General features: G+C 52.5%; 1 protein-coding gene across 1 annotated transcript in view; it reads right to left on the bottom strand.

The window, feature by feature from the left end:
- ZNF775 (zinc finger protein 775) overlaps nucleotides 1–20,440 on the bottom strand; it is a 22,037-nt gene extending 1,597 nt beyond the window's left edge. Inside the window, exons 1-7 of the mRNA XM_040259925.1 lie at nucleotides 20,356–20,440; nucleotides 18,878–18,950; nucleotides 18,333–18,423; nucleotides 17,813–17,874; nucleotides 11,636–11,735; nucleotides 10,921–10,992; nucleotides 4–975 (exon numbers count right to left, since the gene is read on the bottom strand). Coding sequence (XP_040115859.1) covers nucleotides 4–975; nucleotides 10,921–10,992; nucleotides 11,636–11,690 — 1,099 coding nt within the window. The 5' untranslated portion in view covers nucleotides 11,691–11,735; nucleotides 17,813–17,874; nucleotides 18,333–18,423; nucleotides 18,878–18,950; nucleotides 20,356–20,440. The remainder of the gene's footprint in view (nucleotides 1–3; nucleotides 976–10,920; nucleotides 10,993–11,635; nucleotides 11,736–17,812; nucleotides 17,875–18,332; nucleotides 18,424–18,877; nucleotides 18,951–20,355) is intronic.
- Between the last annotated feature and the right edge of the window lie 1,231 nt (nucleotides 20,441–21,671).

The following is a 21,671-nucleotide window of genomic DNA, read 5'->3' as shown; positions in this document are numbered from 1 at the left end:
CGCAGTGCGCGCAGGGGTGCGGCCGCTCGCCGGTGTGGTTGCGCAGGTGGCGCGTCAGGTTGGGCTTCTGGCTGAAGCGGCGGCCGCACTCGGGACAGGGGTAGGGCCGCTCGCCCGTGTGGATGCGCTGGTGGATGTTCAGCGACGACCACCACGTGAAGCTCTTGCCACACTCGTTGCAGATGAACTGGCGTGGCTCGCCGGGGGCGGCGGGCAGGGCCGCGGGCGGGCGCCACCAGCCCTGGCCGAGCCCCAGCCAAGCCCACTCGGGGCGCCCCCGCTGGGGCCCCGGCCGCGGGCGCTGGCCCCGGGGGGCTGCGGTGTCCCGCCGCAGCGCCTGCAACCCGGCGCGGGGGCCCTGGCCGTCCCGCGCGTGCGCGCGCTGGTGGATGCGCAGGCCCACCTGGTGGCGGAAGCAGCGTGCGCACTCGGGGCACGGGTGGGTGGCGGGCCGGGAATGGGTCTTCTGGTGCTTGAGCAGGTGCTGCTTCTGGCTGAAGCACCGGGCGCACTCGGGGCAGCAGAAAGGCCGCTCGCCCGTGTGGTGCCTCTGGTGGCGCGCCAGGTTGGGCTTCTGGCTGAAGCTCTTGCCACACTTGCCGCACGGGTACGGCTTCTCGCCCGTGTGCGTGCGCTGGTGGATCTTCAGCGACGACCACCAGCTGAACCTCTTCCCGCAGTCCGGGCACACGAAGTGACCCTCGCCAGCAGGAAGAGCCGGGCTCAGGGGGCCGGGGGCCGCCCTTGGAGCCCGGCCTGCCGACCCCACGTCCTGCTCAGAGGGAGGGGCCCACCTTGGACCCCCAGTCTCGTCCGGGCGCCCCCAGGCTCGAGACTTCCCCGCCGCCGTCTGGCATGGCGGGGGGGCCCGATGGGGCCGGAAAATGTTCTCCTTATCCTTCTGCGAAAGCGCGGCCTGCGTCTGCAGCAGCCATTCGGGCTTCTCCTGCTTGATCTTCATCACCAGCCCATCTCCTGCCGGAGGCAAAGGGAGAGAGGTCAGGGAGAGTCATTCGGTGGGTGCTGTGCTCCTAAGGTGGAGGGAAAGGGCGGGTGGGGGGCAGGGAGCATCAGGAGGGTAGGGCAGGGTAGAAAATGGGACAGGAGAAAAGGATGCAGACAGAATATAGTAAAGGGAGAAGAGAAAATGGGGGAAAGGAGAGAGCAGGGAGGATGGGAAGGACAATAAAGTCAGAGGAGTTGGAGTGTGCAGGAGGGCAGAGAAGAAAGAAACGGTGAGTGTTGCAGGTGCCAAGCACATCGCTGCCCGCCTCCTCTACCCTGAGGCCCAGGAGAGGCAAAGAAGATAAGCCAATCCAGGGGAGTCTTCCGACTCAGGGAGCAAGCAGAAAGTGGCCAAGTTTCAAAACATCTGGTTCTCGTCCTAAGAGGATGGACGTGCTGGGCGCTTGCTGGGTGAGTGCATGCCCAGTCCCCCAGAGGTTGGGCAACCAAGCCCGGCATCAATGCCAGGTGGCTCCCGGGCAGCAGCTGTGGTGCATGATCACCTCACCCGCTTGGCAAATTCTTCCTTCAACAAAACCAAGAACAAGAAAACCAGCCAGAAAGCTCTCAGCACCCAGAACAGGTTAAGTGTTGCCTTGTCCTGTACTAAAGGAAGCCTGCACACCAGCGGCACACTCTGTTGCTAACCCACCCTTTAGACTAGACTCAGGGCTGCTGGGAACTTTGCTTCCAGGCTCCTGGACATAAGCCATGATGGAAAAGGTCTGCTACAGACACCACGTATACAGGCTATCTGAATTCCATTTATACAGAGGTCAAAAGCTGGCAACTAAAGGATGCGTTAGAGTTAAGAGTAATGCCCCTGACAGAGGGTACTGTGGTTGGAAGGGGGCCTAGGGCACTTCTGGGGTGGATAGATAGATAGATAGATAGATAGATAGATAGATAGATAGATATCCACATATAGGTATACACATACATATTCTGTGTTTTCTGTGTATATATATGTTCTCCTTGTGGATCTGGGTGCTGGTTACATAGGCATGTTCACTTTGAGAATTTATAGAGCCCAAAACCTGTGCACTTTTCTGTGTGTTATATGTCAATAAAAAGTTTATGGCCTATAAAAATAGATGAAACAGGGACTGCCCAGGCAGTCCAATAGTTAGGACTGCATGCTGCTAAAGCAGCAGATGTGGGTTTGATCCCCAGGCAGGGAACTAAGACTCCACATGCTGTGCAGCCAAAACAAACCAAAAAAAAAAGTTGAAAAAAAAAAAACTGTGAACAAAGGAAAGAAACCCTAAACAACAGGTGCCCATATTAAAAAGACAGTGACGCAAACCCAAAGGAAGTAAGAGGAAAGAATTAATACAGACAAAAGCAGAGATTACAGGATAAAGGGAATATAAAGATATAGAAAGGATTCTGATGAATCCCCAAAACCTATGTACAGACATATCAAGTTTTTTTAGACATATCAATTTGAAAGACGTATCAATTGAAAACCAATAGACATATTAATTGAAAACCAATTTGTACAATGGATGATTTTGTGAGAAAATAAATTAACAAAACTGACTCAAGATGAGGTAGAAACCACGTCTGCATAAACATAGAAGAGACTGAAAAGAAAACTAAAGTTAGACCTCAAAAGTGGGTAACAGGTCACTTAACTGTGCAAAAGTTCTGCTAAAACTTCAAGGGAAGGACTGTTCCCAACTTACATAGACCATGACCATAACTAGGCAGGCAGGGCAGTGGGGTGGGGTGGGGAGTGTGCTGGGGAAGCTTACATGATACATGACCCCAAACAAGGCAAGGGTGCGGTAGGCAGGAAATTATAGGTTTATCATTCTTTGAAAGTAGATGTAAAAAAACAAGCGAAAATACTGGCAAAGCAAGTTTGGCAATGTTAAGAGAACAACCTATCATGACTTTGCTGGATCTTCCCCAGGAAAACAAAGATGACTCAACACAGTTCATGACACTGACTTTTCAAATATTAAACACATACGCAGAGGACATCATGAGAAACGCGGGGCTGGAGGAAGCACAGGCTGGAATCAAGATTGCCAGGAGACATATCAGTAACCTCAGATATGCAGATGGCACCACCCTTATGGCAGAAAGTGAAGAGGAACTAAAAAGCCTCTTGATGAAAGTGAAAGAGAAGAGTGAAAAAGTTGGCTTAAAGCTCAACATTCAGAACACTAAGATCATGGCATCTGGTCCCATCACTTCATGGCAAATAGATGGGGAAATAGTGGAAACTGTGTCAGATTTTATATTTGGGGGCCCCAAAATCACTGCAAATGGTGATTGCAGCCATGAAATTAAAAGATGCTTACTCCTTGGAAGGAAAGTTATGACCAACTTAGATAGCATATTAAAAAGCAGACACATTACTTTGCCAACAAAGGTCCATCTAGTCAAGGCTATGGTTTTTCCTGTGGTCATGTATGGATGTGAGAGTTGGACTGTGAAGAAAGCTGAGTGCCAAAGAATTGATACTTTTGAACTGTGGTGTTGGAGAAGACTCTTGAGAGTCCCTTGGACTGCAAGGAGATCCAACCAGTCCATCCTAAAGGAGATCAGTCCTGGGTGTTTATTGGAAGGACTGATGCTAAAGCTGAAACTCCAATATTTTGGCCACCTCATGCGAACAGTTGACTCACTGGAAAAGACCCTGATGCTGGGAGGGATTGGGGGCAGGAGGAGAAGGGGACGACAGAGGATGAGATGGCTGAATGGCATCACTGACTCAATGGACAAGAGTTTGGGTGAAGTTCAGGAGTTGGTGATGGACAGGGAGGCCTGGCGTGCTGCAGTTCATGGGGTCGCAAAAAGTCGGACATGACTGAGCGACTGAACTGAACTGAACTGAACTGAACCATTTCAACAGAGGTGGAAAAGGTGCACAATAAAATTCAACATCATTTCTGGAGGAAAAGGAGGAGGAGAGGAAGTTAGGAGGAGGAAGGGAGAGAGGGAAAAAGAAAAAAGAAAGGAAGAAGGCTCTTAGCAAGCTAGGAACATAAGGAACTTTCCTGAAGTTGACAAAGGAGCTGCACTAGAAACTAGCAAATGTAATAATCAAAGGCAAAAAATTAGAAGCCTATTCCAGTTAGGAACAAGGAGAAAAAAGAAAGATATATATAAATATTGGAGATTAAGAGAAAACTGTCATTTGCTGATTATTATTAATCTATAACTATCATTTGCATGAGAATCCACTGATGAAGTTTGTATTCGAAATTAAAAGTTTCAACAAAACTACCAGCTTAAAAAAATTAAAATTCATAACTTTTTTAAATGGCAGTAAAATAACTGTAAGTATACCTAATATATAAGCAAAACATAAAACTATTACTTTATTGAATGAATTAAAAATGTAAATAAAAGAACAGGTATACATCATATTTCTAGATAAGCTCTTCACTCCAAACCAACATTCAAATTCAGTATAATCTTAAGTAATTTATAAAATTTACTGTGTAGTAAATCACCCACAAATTCTAAAAATGATCAAGGAAGAATTTGACTTATACAACATTAAAAGCTAAAATACTATCACCGCACACCTGTTAGAATGGCTAAAATCCAAAACACCAACAACGCCAAATGCTAACAAGGATGTGAAGCAACAGGAACTCTCATTCATTGCTAGTAGGAATGCAAAATGGTACAGCCACTGTGGAAGACAGTATTGTCAGTTTCTTACAAACCTAAATATACACTTACAATACAATCCAGCAAATCATTCTCCTATATATTTACCCAAAGGAGTTGAAAACTTATGTCCACACAAAAAAGCCTGCCCACAGATGTTTACAGCAGCTTTATTTGTAACAGTCAAAACTCAGAAGCATCCAAGACATGTCCTTCAGTTGGGGGATGGATAAACAGTAGTATACCATACAATGGGGTATTATTCAGCGATAGACAGAAATGAGCTCTCCAGCCGTGGAAAGACACGGAGGAAATGTAAATGCATATTACTAAGTGAAAGAAGCCGATCTGAAAAGGTACACTGTGTGATTCCAACTATATGACATTCCGGAAGGGGCAAAACTATGAAGACAGTAAAAAGAAGATCAGTGGTTGCCAGGGGTGGAAGGATCAGGGGGAAGGGATGAAGGAGGCAGAGCACAGAGGATTTTTAGGGCAGTGAAACTGCTCTGTATGATACTATCGTGGTGGGTATAGGATGTTAAGCGTTTGTCCACAGAATGCACAACGTAAAGAGTGAACCCTAAGGTAAAGTATGGACTTTATGTAATAAAAATGTATTAATAAAGGTTCATCAGTTATAACGAATGCACCACCCTAATGCAAAATGTTGATAGTGGGAGGAAATGGGGACTTCCCTGGCAGTCCAGGGGTTAGGACTTCACCTTCTAATGCAAGGGGTGCAAGTTCGACTCCTAGGGAGCTATGATCCCATATGCCTCACAGCCAAAACACCAAAACAGAAAACAGAAGCAATACTGTAACAAATTCAATAAAGACTTGAAATATGGTCCACATAAAAAAATAATCTTAAAAATTATTTTAATAGGAGAAACTGGAGAGATGGGGCATAGGGCACTCCTTGAACTTTCTGCATTTTTTCCTATAAACATAACACTACTCTAAAAAATAAAGTCCATCTTTTAAGTCTGGACAGATGCAGTTGTTATTGACATGGTTGCTCCATAGTGAGCCAGGTAAGGTGAGGCTGTGAGTGAGGGTCTTTCCCACCAAAAAAAAAAAAAAAAAAAGCTAAAAACAATTATAAGTGTTGAATACACATAACCAACAGATAGATCAAGAGAACAGAAATATTTGATAAGTGATACACAGTAGCATTATACACGGTAGGTAGCATTCCAAGTCAACAGTGAAAGGCTGGCCTATCCATCAGTTTAGGACTAACTAATTATTTGGGGGAAATATTCAAGTTAGATTTCTAGTTCATACAGTTTATAAAAATCAGTTCCAGGTGGATTTAAGTGCTGGTTTAAAAGAAGCAAATATAAGTAGTAGAAGAATCAGGAGAATTTGTTTAGAATCCAGAAGTAATTGAAAATCTTCTTAAATAGGATGAAAAACATAAAAACTAAATTTAAAACACCTGTATAACAAAAGTCCCACATATGAGCAAAGTAGAAATGATTGTTTGGGGCGGCCTTTCCTAACAGAGCTTTCCACAAGAGTGAAAATGTTTTGTTGCATCCAAGCTGTCCAACACATGTGGCCTCTAGCCACGCATGGTTCCAGAGCACTTGAAATGTTGTGAGTATAACCCAGGACCTGAACTTCTTTTCTTTCATTTAAATTAACTTAAATTTAAATAACCACATGTGGCTATTAGCCACCTACTGGATAGGGCACGCCTAGGAGAACACATACATAGATATATAATAGACCAAGGGGGTTTCCCTGATAGCTCAGTTGGTAAAGAATCTGCCTGCAATGCAAGAGACCCCAGTTTGATTACTGGCTTGGGAAGATCCCCTGGAGAAGGGATAGGCTACCCACTCTAGTATTCTGGCCTGAAAAATTCCATAGACTGTATAGTCCATGGGGTCACAAAGTGTTGGACACAACTGAGCGACTTTCACTTACATAAAGGACCTCTATAGACAGATGAAAAGAGGCTCACCATCACTAGTAATTAGCAAAGTGCCAAATAACAGTGTAGCATCTCTTCACCCATCACACCAGCAAATACTGAAGAAATTGATAATATCCTGACTTCATGATACACATGGAAACTACACAGGAGAATAAGCACATGGATATGCTGGGGGCATAAATGAATTCAGACTCTTTGAGGATAACTTGACAGTGCTGATTAAAATTATAAACGTGTTCTATCTTTCCGTCATGTAAGGATGTAAGAGCTGGACCATAAAGAAAGCTGAGCACTGAAGAACTGATGCTTTTGAACTGTGGTGTTGGAGAAGACTCTTGAGAGCCCTTGGACTGCAAGGAGATCCAACCAGTCAATACTAAAGAAAATCAACCCTGAATTTTCATTGGAAGGACTGGTGTGGAAGCTCCAATACTTTGGCCACCTGATGCCAAGAGCCGACTCATTGGAAAAGACCCTGATGCTGGGAAAGATCGAGGGCAGGAGGAGAAGGGGACGACAGAAGATGAGATGGTTGGATGGCATCACTGACTAAATGGACGTGAATGTGAGCAAACTCCAGAAGATGGTGAAGGACAGGGAAGCCTGGCGTGCTGCAGTCCATGGGGTCGCAAAGAGTCTGACATGACTGAGTGATACCCTGACTGAGCGACTGAACAACAACAAGCCTTCACCTCTTCCGCCCAGCAGTTTCACTCTAGGTATGTATCCTAAGAAATACATGTGAGTCCAAAGAGGAATGTCTAAGCATATTCACTGAAGTGCTATTTGTAATAAGCGAAAGGGAGGATAACAACCAGATTACCTATCAATAATAATCTAATCCAATGTTCACTCCCTTCATAATGTGGGGAACTGTGCAGAGACTGAAAAGAGCTACATGTGCCAATGTGAGAAGATTTCCAAAAGATTTTCAGAGAGAAGTCTGCTCCAACCTATGGAAAACAAAGCCATGCCTCTCTGTGTATATTCACATGCTCAGTCCGGGCCAGTTTACACCAAGCCCAAGATGGTGGTCACCTGGCAGGTGATATGGACCACAGCAAGACCAGATGGACAGGCAAAGGAGACTTACATGTTGTATGTGTTATTCAAATATTCTCATAAAAATTCAAACATTATAGTTTGTAAAGCTTTCAACTATCTTAGGAAATAAAGAGAAAACCTTCCCTTTAATCCAGTGGCCTTTAGTTCTGAGGCCAAAGGGCTCTGCTCCACTCCACAGCCTCACTGGCCCCACGAGAGCATAGAAACAATGTGGTGACCTGGGGGTGGGGCGGGGGAGGGAAGTGGGGGTTCCCTTACAGAAAGCACCCGTAAGGGGCCAGCTCTCCTCCTGGCAAAGCAATGCCATGGCTCCTCCCCAGGTGCTGGTTGTGAGAAATCATTTTATCAGGAGTAGTAATTTGAAAATGAAAGTGGTGATTTAAATTGTGTACTGGCAGCAATCAAAAACGCATGTGTAATGAGTTTCATCAATTATAAAAACATTCCCTTAGATGCACTGACTTGTTGGCCAGTGGACGTCTTTGACAGGCCCGGCTGTCCAGATGCTGGTTGGGTAGTGAATCCAAAATATAATCAGTCAGAGGGGCACTGCTGTCCCCAAGTGACGGGGCACCCATGAATGCCCCCATGCGTGCATGCTCAGCTGCTAAGTCGTGTCCAGCTCTTTGCAACCCTAAGGACTATAGCCCACCAGGCTCCTCTGTTCATGGGATTTCCCAGGCAAGAATACTGGAGTGGGCTGCCATTTCCTTCTCCAGGGGATCTTCCTGACCCAGGGATCGAACCCCCATTTCCTGTTTGGCAGGTGGATTCTTTACCACACCACACTGCCAGGGAAGCCCACGAATGCCCCCAGAACCCCACAAAAGCCACTGCCTTTCCCTGATTAAACCTGGCCTAACAACCATCATGCTGGCTGATGCCTCGGAAGGCTCACCCTCCCAGCCAGATGTATAGTGGAGCCTGAAAGCCCAGAGGATACCTGCATCCCCTGCTCCAGGGCCCCAGTGAGGGGTGGTATACGTGCCTGAGTTGTATGAGGAGGCCCTGAAGCCTGCGATGGCAGGTATGGACCCTTGACCTTCGTGCTCTGGGACTTCGGTCATCCCAGCCACCTTCCCCTAGTGATCAGACACTAACACAGAGGGAAACAGGCCTCCGCCTGCCGGTTCCAAGGGTACTGCTCCTCAAGTCAGCATAGAGAAGCATCATTTTTTAAACATCTTCATGGTTCAGAAGAAGCAGAGAGGAACAGAGGGCTGTTGCTCCACAGGTACAGGTTCTGACGTTACGGGACACTTCAGGAAATGGACGGTGAGGATGCTGTGCCTCCACGTGCCTGTGCTTCGTGCCCCTGAACTGCACCCTTCAAAGTGGGCAGAGTGGTAGATTTCCTGTTTTGTATGTTCCACCACGGCTTTAAAAATACATTCAAATACAAATAAAAAAGTAAAGGGTACTTAAAAGAGGTAAAGTCTCAATTATGTTCAAATCTTCGGCCGTCCAGAAGAGTCATTCCTTCAGACCGGCCAGCAGGCGTGGGAGCCTGGAAGGCTGCGGCCCGAGGGGTCCCCAAGCCCCAGGGTTTTCCCACCTCTTCCTCGTGGAGGAGCTGCCATATGGGCAGAGAAAGCCTGGTGGAGCTCACTGCTCGTGTCTGAATTAGGATCCCCCTTATGAGTTTATGTGGGCAAAAGGGCCCTGCAGGGACAGTTAGGGACTTTGGGGAAGGTCATGGACACACTGCTATATTTAAAACAGCTAACCAACTAAGACCTGCTGGACAGCACATGGAACTCTGCTCCATGCTATGTGCCAGGCTGGATGGGAGGGAGGTTTAGGGGAGAATGGATACATGTATCTGTATGGCTGAGTCTCTTCACTGTTCACCTGAACCTATCACAACATTGTTAATTGGCTATACCCCAATGCAAAGTGTTTTTGGTGTTAAAAAATTAAAATTTGGGGGAAAAATAAGAGCCCTTCAGCTAAAACGTTTGGAACCATCTGCCCTAGGTTTTCCTATAACTACTATAATGTCAGCATCACACACACACACACACACACGTGCTCTCAGCATTCAAAGTGACAGCCTGGGCAAGTGGGGAGACTGGGAAGTGGGCGGCTCAGCTCACTGCCAGGCGTCAGCACTCAGTCACAGAACAGAAGAGTGTCACAGAGCATACTGGCCCTCTGAGCCAGTGTTTTCTTCCTTTCTTACTCTGTTGCCTGATTTTTGTCGCATCTTAGGTCCACCATAGTAACTGTCCTGAGGGTGGGGGCTGCTCTGGGGCCTTCGGGGCAACTCCCCTGGAGGGAACAGGAGGTAAAGAAACCTGGTCACTGTGCCCACAAGGGGCAGAGCGCCCAGGTCCCATGCCCCCTCAGGCTCAGAGCTCCCATTGCCCCAGCTGCACCCTGCTGCAGGGCCTGCTGCAGAGGCTGGGAGAGCAGGTCTCAGACCTAGGGCTGCTCCATCCTGGAAGTAGGAAGCGGCCAGCTGGGGAGGGGTCTCCAGGGGCACTTCCCATGTTCAGTGGCGCCTGCCCCCTGCCCGGGAGACACCAGGACTAACTGCTGTGTTTCCCCACCACCACCACCGGCTCTAAGTGCATCAGCTGAGACAGACCCAGGAAGCTTTCATGGACCAAACTGGAGATGCTCTCCTGACAGACAGACAGCAGGGCTTGCTTGTTCTAACCACGTGTCCTCCCCAGAGCTCTGGCTTTCAATACATGACCAGCAGGAACACTGTACTCCCTGATCTAGCACTAACGGAGTGTGTGGTGGGGTGTGTGTGTGTGTGTATGTGGGGTGTGTGTGTATGTGGGGTGTGTGTGGGGGGGGTGTGGGTGTGTGTGTGTGGGGGGTGTGTGTATATGTGGGCTGTGTGTATGTGTGGGGTGTGTGTGTATGTGGGGGGGGTGTGTGTGTATGTGGGGTGTGTATGTGGGGTGTGTGTGGGGGGGGGGGGTGTGTGTGTGTGGTGTGTGTGTGTGTGTATGTGGGGTATGTGTGTATGTGGGGTGTTTATGTGTAAGTGGGGTGTGTGTGTATGTGGGGTGTGTGTGTACGTGGGGTGTGTATGTGGAGGGATGTATATGTGAGGTGTGTGCGTGGGTGTGTGTGTGCACCCCTGCCTGACAAACAGGGGCTGGGCTTGTCCAGCTCTTAGCCTCTATTCTGTGTTTGCTCCATCCTTTCCCAGACTGTGGGTCTACTGGCCATCAGCAAGCCCTACTCAGCTGCAGAGGGACGGGGCTGGGGAGGAGGTGGCGGGGGGCTCCCACCTGCCCACCTGCTCTTACCTGTGCTGCCAGCCAGGCCCTTCTCCATCCCCGGAGGCCCGTCTGCATCAGCCTGGCTCCCCACCCGGCCGTCTGTGGATGGGATGGAAGGAGAAGAAGAGGGTTGGCCTGAGACAAATGGACAGATGGACCTCACACAGGGCGGTCCCTTTTTTTAATTTGGCCACATCGCACAGCATGTGGGATCTTAATTCCCCAACCAGGGATGGAACCTGTGCTCCCTGCAGTGGAAGCATGGAGCCTTAGCCACTGGACCACCAGGGAAGTCCTCAGTCCCTCTCTTTCACATCTCTCTACCTATGGCTTCCGTTGAAATGTCCAAGAATTTTCAGAGCACATATATACCTACTCAGCAGGTAAAATGTGTACAATTCCCACTTTCTAAAGAAAAAACTGAGCCTCCCGACATCCGCCCAGTCACGAAGGTGGCTGGATGGCACAGCTGGGCAGGGTCCTGGGGCTTCTGACGCCCACACTCTCAACACCTGCAGGGTGAGGTATGCAGGAGGCCACACGTGAGAACCAGGAAACTCAAATAAGTCTAGAGACCCCCCTTCGTGGGCATGAGGATACCCTGGCAGGGGGGCAGAACTGTGCCTCCAAAATCACCAGCCCCCTGTCCTTCAAAGCCCCCACCCATGTCCCAGTGAAAAACCCTCCCGGGCCCTCCCTGCCATCCCCCCGCCACCACCATGGGAACACACACACGGCCAACCTGGGTCCCAATGGCCTGGTTCCTTCACCCGCCACTCCAGGCTCATGGTGAACATCAAGCTTGGGTCTTTGGGGCATCTCCCGCCTGGCCCCTCTGGTGCCTGGAACACAATCAGGACGGGGTCCTGCTGCTCTGTCACCTCTGCCTGGGGTGCCCCCTTCCCAGGTCCCTGTGTGGCCACTGCCCCTTCCAGGCCTGAAGGTCACCTGCTCTGAGTGGTCTTCCCTGGAGACCCTGTGTACAGTCACAACCCTGGCTCCACCTCCCATTCCTCCCTGACACTTCGCCATCCAACAGGGTTTCCTTGTCTGCTTATCCCCGACACGTCCATGCCGGGGGCTGGCACCAGACAGCCGTGTGTGGCACCAACAGGCTGCCAGCTGTGGGCACTCGGAGGTGCAGCAGCTGCCCCGTGGTGCTGTGGGCAGCCCCTCCTGAGGACACGGATCTCATTTTCTGTGCCAGTACCCACCTTGGCCCCCCTGCATTCCCAATGGGCCCCAGCCTCTGCCCCACATACCTGGGCTCCGCCACCACTCAGGCACAGGGGCCCGGCCCCCCCTTGCTCTGCACCTCAGGCCCCAGACAGCCTCCCCGCTTCCCTCTCCCAAGTCCCCTCCCCTCCCAGCAGCCACTCTGGGGCAGGGACCCAGGCTGGGAATCTGAGTGGGGGGTCAAGGCTGTCAGGGAAATACAAATCTGATAGAAAAGACTGTCTCCCTGCTGAGAAAACGGAAAAAGACTCTCTCCCCTTTCTTTCCTTTTCTTTAGAAATCTTCTAACTGGAAGCCCTTTCTCTCCCCCTTCAATGTCAATGTAAATCTTTTGAAAAGTTCACTCAGTCTCTTGCCAGGACCCTTTCTCGAGGACCTGGGAGCCATCTCTTCGAAGCGCAAATATCAAGGGATCAGCAGCCAGTGTCCCCTCCCGCGGAAGGTGGGAGCCTAACTCAGCAGCACCTGGCTCCAAGATGCCAACCTCCTCCCATCGTCACTGAGATCTGGGAAGTGTGTGCTTCCTTTGCATGAAGGCAGTTAGCTCTCCTGGGTGGCTGCCAACTCCAGGTGAATGTAGGGTGAACGCTGTGTGACGAATGGTGCTATCAGGTCCCTTCACCCAGAACTGGTTATGCTTTCCCTCGAGAGCACGTGCGTAGTGGGGCACATCTGCTGGGCTATAAGGTATCATGACACTTCTCTCTGTCTTTGCAGTCTTTTAGTGTGTCGCCTGTGACATGCATGTTGCTGGCTTAATGCCTATCCAGTAATAAGACTATTTCTTTCTCTTCTATCTTGGTGCAGAGCTTTCCAGGGTAGGAAGGAGATTTTGTTTTTAATTCTATTTCTCACACATGGGTCTGTTATGTACTCCTGCTGTGGGTTCTCAGAGATGCTGAAACATGCCTGAGGTGCAGAAGAAAGAGGGCCTCAGGGCCCCTGATGGATGCTGGTGCGCCTGCCTTAGCACCACCTCTTCCCTCCAGGTTACTCTACATCCCACACTGTGGGGCAGCTTCTCACCAACTGGAGATTCAACGTCTGCTCAAGCAGACTCAGAGGGCTGGTGAACAGGGAGGTCACCTCAACGCAGGGAATCTCAGATGGAGGGTGGAGGCTCAGGTCACAATTCAGGACAAGGACAGTGGGTGGGTCTTGGCTTCATTCATGAAACCCCTACACAACATAACTGAGGCCTCTCCAGCCAAATCAACTCTGTCCTGGTTGATCCGTTCTGTCTTAGTGAGATATCCAGGAACTCAAAATCGTCTCAGATGGCAGAAGGGCTTCGATTCTTGGTGACCAGTTCACAGGGAGTCACCAAGTGGCTCATGGTCCAACAAAGACCAGAAGTGGAAATGGAAGGAAGGGACCCTCATTGGCCGAGGGGAAGAAGGGAGAAAGGACAGGGCAGGGCACAGGAGGAGAGGCACAGGGGACAGGAGTGGGGACAGGGGCTGTGTCTCGGGGGCCCACCTCCGCCTGTGTGCTTGGGGGGATGTGTCTGGAACCCAGGCTGACAGGAGTCCTGCAGGCAAACCCTTGAGATGGCCAGACCTCGGAAGGACCCAGTGTGCAGCGGTATCTTTCCAGGACGGCCAGGCCACGGCACAGCCCGCCCTGCCACATGGCACTTGGCTGTCCCTTCGCTGCCATCGCTCCGCTGGCTGGAGGGAGCCACGCCCAGGGACCCGGCGAGCAGAACACCCCAGCCATGGGGGCACCGGTCCCCATCCATCAGCGCCCCGACTCTGGCCTCTGATGACCTCCCCCTCCCTGCCCGGCAGGTCCTATGGTGGGCAGGATACCCACCAGGGCCAGGTCTAGGTTCAGGGCCCTGTCGCCTCCCCCTTCCCGGCCCCGGCTCCAGGTCAGGCCCTCGTGGGGACGAGAGCCCCGGGACGGGAAGGCCTCTCGGGCAGCTGTCATGACAACCACCAGGCCACATGATGCGGGACTGTGGTCCACGGCAGGGGCTGCAGTCTTGGGGGACAGGGGAGGTAACAGAGGAGCTTTGGGCTCAGCGGGAATTTGAGGAGGGGGAGTGCTCAGTGGCCGGAGTTGGGCAAAGCCCATGGGCCGGAAGGGGCAGTGCAGGGACACGTCCAGGCCACCTCACCACGCCCTCCTGATCTCAGGGCCCTGGATCTTTCCCACCAGCCCAGGACAGCTCTCCTCACAGACTCAGGCCCCAGGTGAGGAAGAAGCAGGTGGCACCTCGTGTGGCCTTTGTCATCAGTGGAGCGGGACTGGCCACGCACCCTCCACCGGGAACTGAGGCTTCCAGGGTGGCACCGCCCAAACTCCGGCCAAAGCCCAGCCCCCAGGCCGGCTCCCCTCCAGGGCCACACCCAGGTCTTCGTCCACTGTTGGCTTTGCCCAGACCCCTCCCCACGGGAAACTGGACAGGGGGCGGTCTTCTCAAGGTACCCTCCCCATCAAGCTGACTGGCCCCCTGCCCTCACACTAGCAGTCAAGACCCCCAGGGAGGAGCGCAGGCCAGCATTTAGCAGGGGATGGGCAAAGGCCCATGGGCTCCAGCCAGCCTCCACCCTGACAGTGTGCTCTCAGAGTCCTCTGGGGACACACAGACCCTGTCTGTCCTTACCTCATTCACTGGGGGCGGGGGGCAGGGCGTGCTTCAGTGGACACCTCGGTACTGAGCTGGCTCTGGGAGGAAGAGGGGGTGGCCAGCCAAGACTCATTAGGGACCGGGAGACGGACTGTGTACCAAGCATTCAGCAAGCATCGGCCGCTTCATCCTAAGGATACACAGCTCCAGCTCTGAGACGTTGAGCGATTTGCTCAAGGTTCCACAGCTAGGAAGGCTGCAGCCAGAACCGAACGAGCTGGGACGGGTCAGGTGGGTGGGCCCAGTGGGCCCACCCCCAGCCAGAGCGTCTTCTCCTGGACCACGCTGTCTCTAAGAGAAGGTGAGGGATGCACCAAGCCTTAAGCTACCAGGACCTCATTCAGGAGTCTGGCCCCTGTACTCACATGTGGTTATTTAAGTGTCTATAAATTAAGTTAAAAACTCAGTTTCTCAATCATGCTGGCCATGTTTCAAGTGCTCAACGCCCACATGTGGCTAGAGCTACCATAACATCCAACGGAAGAAAAGATTTCCAAGTTCATGAAGTTCTGCTCAAGATATAAAGCTCCGGGGAGTGGGGGTGGGGGGTCCCGCCTGCCTGGGCCCGAGATGGAGAAGGCGCTCAGTTTATACTGAATGAGGGCATGAAATGGGAGGACTGACGAGAGGGGTCCCCTGCCCCCAGGGCTTCAACACAAACGACAGACGCCTCAGGATGAGCTAACGATCTCCTCTGCCTGGAAGACAGAGTTCAGTTCACATCAATGGATGTTTCATTTAAGGTTTACAGTCACAGGTGGTTGCCAAGGGGGAGGGCATCGGGGGAGGGATGAATTGGGAGTTTGGGATTAGCAGAGGCAAACTATTATATAGAGGATGGATAAACAACAGGGTCCTCCTATAGAGCACAGGAAACTATATTCAATAACCTGCGATAAACCACAGTGGGAAATAGTAAAAAAAAGAATGTATATATACATTCTTCTTTATTATGTTTATATATGTATAACTGAATCACTTGCTGTCCAGCAGAAATTACATCATTGTGAGTCAACTATACTTCAATTTAAAAGATATTGATAAAATACAATCATAGGCATATGAGAAGAAACTGATCTGAACACTCAATGCACACAAACACATCCAGACATAATACTATCTCACATCCAACACGGCTGAGTGCACACAAGTTTAAAGATACAGAAATGCAGATACTCACACGTACAAGAATGCTTGCAAAACTGCACATGTAAAGTACAGAGAAAATGAAATATGAAGAAACCCATGGACACCCCTACAGATCCACAGAGATACAAGTGTGCCACGGTGAACCGCATGAGCACAAGTCACTGCCCTTCCAGCAATGTGACTCCCTGCTGACACAAGTGTCCTCGGGAGCTACGACCAGCCCTCCAGGTCCACTGCTCCAAGGAACGGAACTAGGGGGGCACCGAGGCCACAGGGAGCTGGGAAGCAATAGGGAACACCTGCTGGGTCACCTGTGGGGTGAGCGGAGGGCAGGGGAGGCATGAGTCAGCACGGGGAGAAGCTGGAAGGGTGCAGAAAGCTCTAGAAAGAAGATGAGGCTGTGCCCAGCAGGCCAGGGCAGCCCGAGACTCAAGGCCAGGCTGGAGGGGTACAGCCAGGAGGCGACAGCAGGCCACACCCCCCCTCCCCTGGGAATCTGAACCTCCGACTCTGCCCCTTGCAGTCCGCTCCCAGCACTGCCCCCTACTCAGGCCCATGCATGCCGGGACCCAGAATCAGGGACCCTGAGTTCTAGCCCCACTGCCCTGGGCAAATGACTGCTCCTCTCGGCCTGGGTTCTCAGTGGTGAAGGTGACGGAAAACGCCTGCTCTGGGAGTTTGCTGCCAACATTAGGTAGGGAAACATTTGACTTCCTAAAAGCCTGTAAACCATCTTTTGTCTCCCATCACTGGGGCCTGAGAACAACCCACACCCAAAGGTTCTGAGCCCTCTCTCCAGACACGCTCCCTACCGGCTCACTCTAAACTGGCCCTCTTTAAGCGGCTTCAGAGTCTCCAGAGGCCCCCAGAGCCCACACAGGAACCCCCCACTCTGCTCAGCAACGGGAGCTGGCCTCCCAGGGGAGCAGAGCGTAGACAGCTCTCAGGGGCCAGGCTGCTTGCATAGCCAGGCTCCACAGAGCAGCTCCAGGTCCCGTCTCTCTCAGGAGATGGAGGCTGAGCCGGAGGATGGTCTCCTCCCACCTGAGTGGGGCAGGGCCTGAGCGCCAGGCAGGGGGCTGGACTAAAGAGCCCTGGACGCTCCACCAGCTCAGCTCAGGCGAGCCCCAGGACCTCACACCCCGACTTTACTGGGGGAAAGGGGCTCGTCCAACCTCTGTCTCCCAGGAGACAGCCCCCAGGCTCTCTTCCAAAGCCGATCCCAGGCAGGCCACTCGCACAGGAGGCCTGGTCCCAGGGCGTGGGCTCCGGCTAGCCCCTGGATAATCAGCACCCTTTCTGAACAGCCATCCCAGGACCCACCAGACCTCACACCTCCCTCTCCTTCAGAGTTTATGACCAAGGAGAATACGCAAAACCAATCCCCAACAAGTGGCTTTTAAATGATATCAAAAAGGCAGGGCAACTGCCGTTCCCACTTTCTAGGGCCCAGTGCTGAGGACAGACAGGCAGGCCGAGGTCCTAGGCCAGCCCACGTGAGCATCACCTCCGCCGCCACCTGCAGGCCCGCCTCCATCCCACATGCCAGCATCTTTCTGCAAGTCCCACAGCACCTCCCAAGCCCCTCCAGGGCCCCCACCCCATCTTCCTGTCTCATCACCCTCCCTGTCCCACCTTCGTTCCTGGGGTCTATTCACCACTGGATCAGGTGTCCCCCTGCACGCCTACTGTTACGGCTTCTAAGTGCCGCCCCTTCCCCTCCTCCTACGCCAGCATCTTCCGGCCTCGGACTCCCAGACACCATGGCCCTCAGTCCCAGGAGAGGGGACGGAGGTGGGCAGCAAGGGGGTGGGGCAGGCCAGCACCCCACAGAGAGACCAGGCGGTAGGAAGGAGGAGCCCAGGACCGGGAGGCCTGAGACCTGGGGACCCGGCTTGCTTCTGTTTAGCCAGGTGGCCCTGGACCAGCCAGTCTCCTTCCCTGGGCCTCAGTGTTTCCACCTGCAAACGGAAATCAGGCTTGGTCCTCTGTGGAGAATGGTTCCACCAAGCAGTGCCAGCAAACATTGTGAAAGGACTCTGGGAAAGGTTCACGAGGTGCAAGAGGAGTCTTTTTCAAGTCGCTGCATGGCCATCACCCCCTCCCTGCTCCTCAGCTGGACCTCAGAATGGTACCCCACGGCTGCCCGACAGGAACAGCCCAATTTAGGGACTTCAGTCTCAACATTCCCTGGGAACCAGGTCCACGGCCAGCCAGGGCAGCTGCCCTATCCCATTACGCCCGCCCACCTCCCAGAGGTCCCGGGTCCCACACCAGTCCCCATGGGACTGCCTTCCGGGACTCCTGCTCCCCCGGCCCTGCCCAACATGCACACCTTTGCTGGGACTGTCCCACACCCCGCCTCCCCGCCCCAGGCCTGCCCCCACCCATGGCATCCACATCACCAGTCTTTGCTCACCCATCTCCCTTCAGAAGACAGAGCAGCACCATATTCTTCTGACCCCAGTCCAAGACTCAAGCACCTGCCAGGGTTTGGGGACCCCAGTTACCTGACCGAAGACAAGGGATAAAACCAGCTGCTAACAGCACTCTGAACAGTTATCACATTTTAATTCATAAACGCTTTTCCATCCCTCACTGTATTCACAGGAGCATGACAAGGATAAGGAGTGTTTCCCCCTTTTTGGATGAGTTAGAGCTCAGGTCTCCTTCTGCACAGCTTGTCTGCTACTTCCCTGCAGGCCACCCCCATCCTAGGAAACCTGAGATTCCACAGCTTACCCCTCACCAACGGGTAAGCTTGCACCAAGGGGTGCATAGACCAGCTCTACACTTTGCTCTAGGCATCCCTTGCCCCTCTAGTGGGGACTCTGCAGGCCTCTCAAAACTCTCACCACCTTTCAATACTGCAGAGTGCAGCCCTCACAGTTCACAGGCCACTAAATCATACTAGTGCTGCTTTAATACCTCCAACACCCGCAGCGGCTACAAGCTTCAGCTCACCTGGAAGCAGCACCCATATTACAGCTCACCTTGCTCTCCAATCCATCCGCCATCCAGACTCATAGCAATTTTCCTAAAATTACAATTTAAACATGATACTCCTTTGCTTAAAAACTTCAGGGAGTCCTCAGTACTTTCAGGTTATTCTACAAATTTTTGGCAAGACCATTTAAAATCTGGCCTCTGAGCACCTCTCACCGCACCATCAACCTACCCCATTGTCCCCAAAAGGAGCTCCCTGACCTTGCAGTGTCTGGAACACCTGTCATCAGTCTTGGAATACCCTTGCCCAACTCTTCTCTGCCCAGACCAAAACAGGGATCACTTTCACCAGGAAGTCCGTGTGGATTCACCAGGCTCAGAGCAAGGACTTTCACCATTTAACCTGTGCCCCCACCCAACCCAGTACCATCCACATGGTACAATAATATAATCTGTCTCAACAGCATGACTGTAAACATCTTAACACAGGGAGCCTTTCTCTCCCCAACACCCAGCACAAGATCCAGCATGCTGTAAACCATTAATAAAAATGTTAACAAAGGAATGTTTAAATAAAAGAAACGTAAGTCCAAAACAGATTAGAAGCACAGAACCAGGGACCCTTAGAGCCGAAAGGAGACTAATACCCTCTCACCTCTTCATTTTACAGATGAACCCTGGGACCCAAAATGGACACCTAATAGTGGAGTCTGGCCTAGGGGCTTTGGCCACACCCCATCCCAGGTCGGGAGGACCAAGCACGCACCAGGCTCCGTCCTCCCAAAGGGCTGGAGCAGGACCGCATCTCCATATACTTCACCTTCAGGAGGGAAGAAACCCCCAGCGCCGACCCCCATCCCCACTAAGATCTTAGCTTCTTGTGCCCGTCTTTCTGGAATGGAGGTTTCGGGGAGACCCCTACACACACACACACACACACACACACACACCTCTTCGATTTCCGTGGTGCTTCCCTCTCATTGTTCTCGCCTCCAAGCTCAGGCCCATTCATTTAATCATTTATTAAGCACCTACTATGTGTCACTCTGCGGCGAGCACTGGGGTTCCCGCCCCTGCAGGAACTCGGTCTCTGGGGGAGGCTGGCATCACTCCCAAACATCAGGACCCCCTCTGGCAGAGCGCGCCCAGAGCCGGGCTAGCGAGGCCGAGGGGGAGTCCCCCCTACCCCAACCTCACCTCCCCGCCTCTCCAGCTCTCACGCTCCCCCTTCCAGCTCTGCCCCGGCCTGCAGCCCCTCCCCAAGCACGACCCGAGCCCCTTTTTCCCGGGGAGCTGTGCGGGGGTGAGGAAAGTTAGGGACTGAGAGCGCGAGGGGCGGGGGGCTCGGGGGACCCCGGAGGCTGCCCCCAGCCCGAGGCTGAGTGGAAACGGCATGGGGGGAGCCGGGCGCTGGCTCGCGACACGGCCCATCCCTCCGCACGCCCCTCCCCGCCCGGATTCAGAGGGACTCGGAGGGAGGGGACGGGAATAAATACCTTTGACTTTGTGGCTAAGGTTAACGGGAACTGCCACCCCGGGGCGACTTGGGCACTGCGCTCCCCCGGCCCCGCCAGTCCTGGGGCGGGCGGGGCGGGCCCGCGCCCCTGATTGGCTGGCGGGCCCGGTCTTCTCCGGAACTGCTCCGCCATCTGATTGGCTGAGCCTCTCAGATGACCAGTTTAGCCCTATCGGAGCAGCCTGCGGGGCGGCCCCTTTGTTCTCCAGAGCCAATGGCTGGGGCCGGCCGGCTGATCCCGCCTCCAGTGAAACCAGCTCCGGCCCAGCCAGACTTTAAAGCGCCGGCCGCCGGACGGGCGCGAGGCTCTGGTCTCAGTCGGGCAGGAGCCGAGGGGGGACGCCGGGTGACTGGTGACCTGACGGTGCTGCAGCACCCGCTTCTCCCATCCGCCGAGCTCTCCCCTCCAGGTCCTTGCCCCGCAGACGCGCGCTCTGAAACCGATCCAGTCGCTGGACCACTCTCGGTGCGACGCCAGCTGCCCTCCCGCACCGCCCTAGATGCCGGGATCTGAAGGAAAAAAAAAAAGACACACGGAGCCTGCTCCGATGCTCACACTCGAGTGTGCATGTATCGTGGTGGTGGCATTTTGCACGACAGCACACCAGGTGTTAGAGTGAGATGTTCGCGTCTCGTGTGACCAGAGAGACATCGCCCTCCGCACCCGCGCGGCCCTAGATACGTCGTAGGCGCGTGATAAATGGCCCCGGGGTTTCCAGGAGAGACTTAGACTTCATTAAATCCAACCCCTCGCCCTGCAGTTGAGGAAACACTGACTTAACGTTCCTGGGTGGAGTGCGACTGCTGATTTAGAGGCAGCGTTCAGATGGCCAAGCAGGGTCTTAGTCCTTCAGAAGAGAGGATTTTCTCATCCACCCTCCCTGATCGGAAGGCAATGCTCCTTTATAAAGTCAATAAAATTCCTCACTGCCAGCTCAAAGCGGGCCGTCCACCTAGGGCAACTCCCACGGGCACACTCTCTCCGGAACTGCTTAGAAATTGCCTTTGGGACATGAGGTTGATACGGAGAAAAGCCGGCCTCACTCTGAGACTTCCTACAAACCTTACTGTTAAGCCGTTGGATCTTACTCTAATCAGTCAGCAACAGTCTACTAAGCGTTTGCCCGGGGACTCAGCTGTTGTTTAGCCTCATATCACAAGAGGAACCGGAAGCCTAAGATTCTATCTTTTGCCACAGTCTTGAGTGCAGTTTTGTTCTGTTTTCTTTTTAACAAAAGATATTTTCTGTCCCTGGACTTTGACTTACTCATCTGTAAGAGTTAATAATTTCCTAGT

The sequence above is a fragment of the Oryx dammah genome, unplaced genomic scaffold (assembly GCF_014754425.2).
Source record: "Oryx dammah isolate SB20612 unplaced genomic scaffold, SCBI_Odam_1.1 HiC_scaffold_18, whole genome shotgun sequence".
In the NCBI taxonomy this organism is placed as follows: Eukaryota; Metazoa; Chordata; class Mammalia; order Artiodactyla; family Bovidae; genus Oryx; species Oryx dammah.
Note: the sequence above shows the minus strand (reverse complement) of the source record. Positions and strands in the feature narration are given on the sequence as shown.